The sequence below is a fragment of the Helianthus annuus genome, chromosome 13, assembly GCF_002127325.2.
Source record: "Helianthus annuus cultivar XRQ/B chromosome 13, HanXRQr2.0-SUNRISE, whole genome shotgun sequence".
Lineage (NCBI taxonomy): Eukaryota > Viridiplantae > Streptophyta > Magnoliopsida > Asterales > Asteraceae > Helianthus > Helianthus annuus.
In genome coordinates, this window is record NC_035445.2 from 96,388,739 (window position 1) to 96,394,607 (window position 5,869).

Consider the following 5,869-nt stretch of genomic DNA (forward strand, 5'->3'; position numbering starts at 1 on the left):
AAGAATATTATTTTCTCAATCTATATAATATATAGATTGATATATTATAGAGGCTCCAATGTAAATGATCTTAGGGATGTGAAGAAAGTAGAGGTGTTAATTAACCGTCCAAACCATTCGGATGAAGGCTAATCAGCCGATTTAAGACTTACAAGGTTTATTCCATTTAAGGTTTGAAAAAACGAAATCGTGTTCAACAATTCAACTGGCCTTTACGTCTTCAAACTGTTCGTGTAACTAAACCAACAATTCAACTAACCATTATGTCTAGGAACAGATCGTGTATACAACTTTTATTATATAACTTTGTTTTCATTTTAGAAATGTGCATTTCATGATAGGTACAATATTAATAAACCATCTAATATTCAAAAAATTATACACAAACTTTGAGATTTAAATAAGAATAAGAGTTAAATGCCATTTGGGTCCCTGTGGTTTGATCTATTTTCCCGTAGTTAGCAACTTAGCCCAAAATGCGAACATGACTAGAAGGTACAAAACAGCAAAGTCAATGAAAATCAAGATTACGAGTGTCAGCAGCTTCAGTACAATTAACAACATGAGAAGAAAATCCATTACATTTTTGTGTTTTGCAATAAATTTCAAACTTAAAGCCTACCACAACTTACACTGTAACACAACTGCAATTACCAACATCCATCATATCATTTCGGCTAACTACTGGCCAATCACGATCGCGATCTCTCCCTTGCTTCTGGCGACCTACTGCATAACCACGAGAAATCACGTTATATCGTTATATCATCCGTGGCAAGATGGGCGCATCGGGTAACAAAGTCGAAACAAGTTTGGTTTGGAAAAGGTACCTGCGGTAACGCTCGGGTGGGCTTTCAGCTCCACTATTATAACCCGGACTGTCATGAGTATCTGGTTTAGGATCAGGGCTCGGTTCACGAGGATAGTCATTAGGGCTAACCCGACCTTCACTTTGAGGGCTCACAATTGCACCATGTTCATATTCCGGGCTAGTCCTTTCCTTTGGGTTGGACCCACGAGGACTTCTGGTTCTTTCCCTCTCCCTACGAGGACTCGGGCTGGCATCACGTCGATAATCAGCGTTGCGGGCCCTACCCTTTCCATTAGCACCAAGGCTAGAACCACGGTCATAAACAGGGCTGCCACGGTCCCTGCGGTGTGGGCTCGGGCTACGCCCTCGTCCACGCCCATAATCTGGGCTGCCCCGGTCACGTCCACGCCCGTAATCAGGACTTCCTCTCTCTCTCCTATATGGACTTTGCGACCTTCCCCTGTCATCGCTTCTCCTACGGGGAGACCTGTCATGACCTCCAGGGCTACTCCCGTTCTTTCTGTCATCGTCATCTTTGATTGCGTATTCAACCGATATAACCCGATCCATCAGCTTGCTGCAAATCAAAATATATTATATCACTAGGTTACAATCCTGGGTTGATAAATGTAACGTTATATAATTAATAATATTTAAAAAAAAAACATATGCATTGCACGATAAAATAAACCCATATATTATATAATACTAATATAATATAATGTAATTTGTTAACATATAGTGGTCAAGATATGTATTTAAAAAAAGGAACATTGAGGTGACAGTTATAAATTTTGTTAAGTTAATTTTTAACTCCTTATTTCTTTAACTGGTATTAACTTTGATTTTTTAAATGCCACCTATTTTTTATTATTTAACATGTTGTATTTTTACCATTCTTACCATCCAACCACATTAAAAATTTGAAAATTTTTAGAAATCACTCATTAAAACAACTATTAACATAATTTTTCGTTTTTTTAATATTTTAACAAACATAATTTTGAACTTGGTAAAGCTTTTATAAGTAAAAAATATAAGTTTATTTAAACAAAATTATAATTAAATTCATTTGGTTAATGATATAATAACTATCTTTAATTAAAAAATAAGTATCCATAATTTAGCAGAAGAGAGAGACGGGAAAACCAACAAATAGATGGCTCCAATGGGTTACATGTGTCCTCCATTGTTTTCTTTTATTAAATAGTATAGATATAGATATAGATAGATAGATATAGAATATATAATATAGAATAGATTATTGTAATAAAGTAGTTTTTACAATAAAAAATGAAGTAAGGAAAATAAATACCTCATATTAGTAGATTCAAGAGCTTTGGTGGCATCCTCTTGTAGCTCATACTGAATAAAAGCAAAATTCCTCCTGATCCTTATGTTCAAAATCTTACCATAAGGGTCAAAGTGTCGCTCCAAATCCCTTGTTCTAGTGTTATACGGATCGAAATTGATAACAAACAACGTTTTTGAGGGCCTCGAATTAGATGAAGACCTTTTAGAGCTTACAGGTTCTCTGACATTGCGTTCTTGCTGCCAGAATCAAACAAGAAAACAATTAACTAAAAAACTATTAAAAGTATAAGTAAGCCATAAGAATAGATATTGTATGTATAAATAAAACAAATACCTTAGTCCACTCAACACGAAGTCGGCGTCCCTTCCTGCCAAATTCATAACGGTCAAGTGCACGAATTGCGTCTCCAGCGTCTCTTTCATCTTCCATATAGATGAAAGCAAACCCTGAAATAACCAAAAAGTAAATTAAAAAATGTACAGATGACACGGTGCAAGTATAAAAACCTACTATAGTCTGTGTTGGCGAATTTTCCAATAGATATTTGCGTACACAGTTTTATACTTTGACCCTGTATATATAACTAATCTGTTAAAGCTAAGTAAATCAGCAACAGACCTTGCGCAATGAACTAATGGGATGTCATGGGATGGAATGGACTGGGCAAATGCCACGTGGAATGAAAAGCAACAATGTCTGTGGTGAATGTGTGGTGGTAGTGGACCGGAATCGGAATCGGAATGGAATGTGGGATGATCATCCAATGGGATTCCTGCGCCAAAGAATTATGAGTATGGGGGTATTATACGGGAATAATCATACTCTTCTTTTCTTAAAAATCCTAACACCCCCATGATACAAGGCCCGCCATCTGGCATGTCGCGTGATTCAGTAGACGTTGAGCACCTTTAAAACGTAGGATACTTCAAACGTCTGTTTCGTGGGTCCCGCTTGTGTTGTGGTACGGATCTCATTACATATTCTTACTTACCAACCATGTGTATATGAATATGTGCATGTACAATCGATGTTAGCTTGTGCACAAGAACAATATGTAAAGTTGTAAGCAAACAAAAAATTTATATATATAACATGAGAGCACTCATATTGGAGCCTCTAAAACCCACTCTCTATAAAATTAACAACTAAAACATCCCTCCGTTGGAATCTTTACAATATAGAAAAAATTTATAAAAACAAAAGTGACCCTCTATATTTAGAGGGTGACTATTCAACAATTTATATAACTTTGTGAGTGTAAAAACCGAGACAAGACAATAAAATAAGTGTTTGTGAGTAAGACAGAGATAAAGTCAGAGAATCGGTTATGAGAGGTTTTTTAGAACTAAACAAACGTTATGTGTTTTTTATTTAAATATATATAGATGAAGATAGAGACTCGGATGAGAATGCTCTGAATCATGCAAATTGCAAATAATAAGCAGAATTACAATCACTAGAACCTTCATTAAATACACCCACAATACTCCTAAACCAACCAACTCAGGCCATTTGCATGTCTATTTTCTACATAGCACTGGCATGAAGAATATGAAACAAGTGATCTTTAATAATCATTCATCAATTTTATAAATACCCGATCAAGGTTTAAAAGAACGGAAACAAGTTTCGAGGCGTTTTCCCTTCGCCTCACAAGGCGTAAGGCCGAGGCGGTATTAATAAATAAATATAAAAATTATATATATTATAAAAATAATAATACTAAATAATTTCATCATCAGATGCATCAAAACCATCAAAAACATACATAAAAAAGACATGAAATGCTTGAAATTGACACAAAAAGTCAAAAACATCTATGAAAATCCCATGAGGCGCACCTGAGGCGCCCCTCTGAGGCGCATATGCAGTAAAAACCCCATGAGGCACGCCTCAGACTCATTTTTTGGCTGTTTCGCCTCGAGGCGCACGCCTCAAGCGTTTTTTAAAACCATGTATCTGATGTGAAATTAATTGAAGATCATTTCAAACTGCCTTCAAATGCTTAAAGATAACACAAGTAGATATAATTAGCAATATCCTGACAGGAATAAAAATTCAACATACAAAAAATATAATTATAGCAAGCCAAATTACCAGACTTCAGATCCACTCTATCAACTTTTCCATATTTCCTAAAGAGTCTCTCCAAATCACCCTGTCGTGCATCGAACTCAATGTTTCCACAGAAAATAGGCCTCATTTTACCTTCAAAAAACAGAAAACCACTTTGATAGGCATGTCCATAACTAATATACACTAAAAAAAACAACATAACTCAATAAATAACACAACATGTGACAGATAAACCAACATTAGCAATCAATAGATACAGATATATAGTCAAAATGTCTCACCAAACAAAGAACAAACAGTTTCACAATAACAAATGCAATTAGGCAAACAATTTCCTAAAAACGCAATCTAAAATCACATGATCTTATAATCATCCGTAACAATTAACAAATTACCTAACAATTAAACAAAATTGTAGCTACACGTAGGTCAACGGAGAAATTAAGACAATAACACTAAATTTTAACCAGCAAATTACCAGATCTAGTTGTTTATAAGATATATATATGTAAGATTGAAACATTTGTAACAAATTATACGATATTAAAATATTCAAAACACCGTCAAATCTTACAATATATGAGCATTCGGATATCTAATTAACGGTACGAAAGCTATGATGTTAAACAATGAATTGTAATTATAGAAGATTAATTTGAGAATTTGATGTGTTACCTTCAGAGGCCGAAATAGCAAAACCCTAATTTGCAGCGATGAAGAAGAAGAAGATGAAATGAGACAGGTGAGGATAAAATATCTGGAGAAACTGACGGCAAGTTAACTCCAGTATGGACTTTACATTAGCCTCCCTTTATGTTTCTAACTTTGTGCAAATTTGGTTTCTTATTCATTAAAGTTCATCCAAAAGGCCCTTTTGGTGTTTGTCCAAATGTTTTTTTATTTTTTTTTTTTGGTTAACTAGATGACTAAATCAATATATTATATATTATATATTTTATACTATAACAAATTAAAAATATTTTATATTAGTATACTAAACTTACTAAAAATATTTTATATTAGTATACTAAACTTATAAAAGTTTTATCAAAGTGACCTAAATTAAAAATATTTTATATTAGTATACTAAACTTATAAAAGATTTATCAAAGTTACGTATTATTTTACGAGAAAAATAACTCGTCACTCAAATTAGTTATTTACATATTATGATCATGTTTATGTGACTTTATGTGTGTATGTTGATTGTCTTAAGGGTTATGTCACCATTCTTAAAGATGCTTTGTACTCGGTCTTGCTTTACTATTGAAAAGAAGTAGCAATAGCTCAACTTTTTTCTTCCATAACTCAAAAAACTTACCCGTTCCTCAAAGATGCTTCAAGATATGTTGAATGCTTTTTGGTGACGCTTGTCCGAAAATGGGCTAAGGCCCGCCATTTTATTACATTCGAGAACGGGCTCACCAATTTGCAATGATATGTTTGTTGGGCCCAACCTAACCCATGTTAGACCGGACACCTATACATTTGCATCTCATCCATTTTCCCACTTTATACTAAGTCAACCTCTACAAGGCTACTTAGTAAGCTTCTCCCTTGCTACTCTGATGGATTATTCCCCGTTGCTCAAGCAGTCTCATCCCATTGCTCAAGCAGTCTCACCTCGTTGCTCGAGCGACCTCATGTCGCTGCTCAGGAAGCGTCAA

General features: G+C 34.6%; 1 protein-coding gene across 4 annotated transcripts; it reads right to left on the reverse strand.

Annotated features, from left to right (window-relative positions):
- Positions 1 to 496: 496 nt before the first annotated feature.
- On the reverse strand, positions 497 to 5,024 carry LOC110898764 (serine/arginine-rich splicing factor RS40). Of its 4 annotated transcripts, XM_035982106.1 has the most exons (7): positions 4,878 to 4,982; positions 4,224 to 4,334; positions 2,745 to 2,898; positions 2,460 to 2,572; positions 2,127 to 2,362; positions 831 to 1,388; positions 497 to 729 (listed from the first exon to the last, which is right to left on the reverse strand). In XM_035982106.1, exons 4-7 carry the CDS (start codon positions 2,553 to 2,555, stop codon positions 693 to 695), a joined length of 927 nt encoding a protein of 308 aa, XP_035837999.1. In that variant the 5' UTR covers positions 2,556 to 2,572; positions 2,745 to 2,898; positions 4,224 to 4,334; positions 4,878 to 4,982; the 3' UTR covers positions 497 to 692. The 4 variants fall into 4 exon arrangements, with proteins under 4 accessions (XP_035837999.1, XP_022001292.1, XP_022001291.1 ...); XM_022145600.2 differs by lacking the exon at positions 2,745 to 2,898 and having other exon boundaries at positions 497 to 726; positions 4,878 to 5,024; XM_022145599.2 differs by lacking the exon at positions 2,745 to 2,898 and having other exon boundaries at positions 4,878 to 5,024.
- Between the last annotated feature and the right edge of the window lie 845 nt (positions 5,025 to 5,869).

What these genes read in the sequence shown, in the direction of transcription:
- LOC110898764 (XM_022145599.2), bottom strand. Translation starts at nt 4,329, where the DNA reads ATGAGGCCTATTTTCTGTGGAAACATTGAGTTCGATGCACGACAGGGT. An exon ending in CTTGAATCTACTAATATGAG is followed by an intron (nt 1,389 to 2,126) that starts GTATTTATTTTC and finishes TTTGATTTGCAG; the next exon opens with CAAGCTGATGGATCGGGTTA. An exon ending in CCACCCGAGCGTTACCGCAG is followed by an intron (nt 730 to 830) that starts GTACCTTTTCCA and finishes GTGGTTATGCAG; the next exon opens with TAGGTCGCCAGAAGCAAGGG.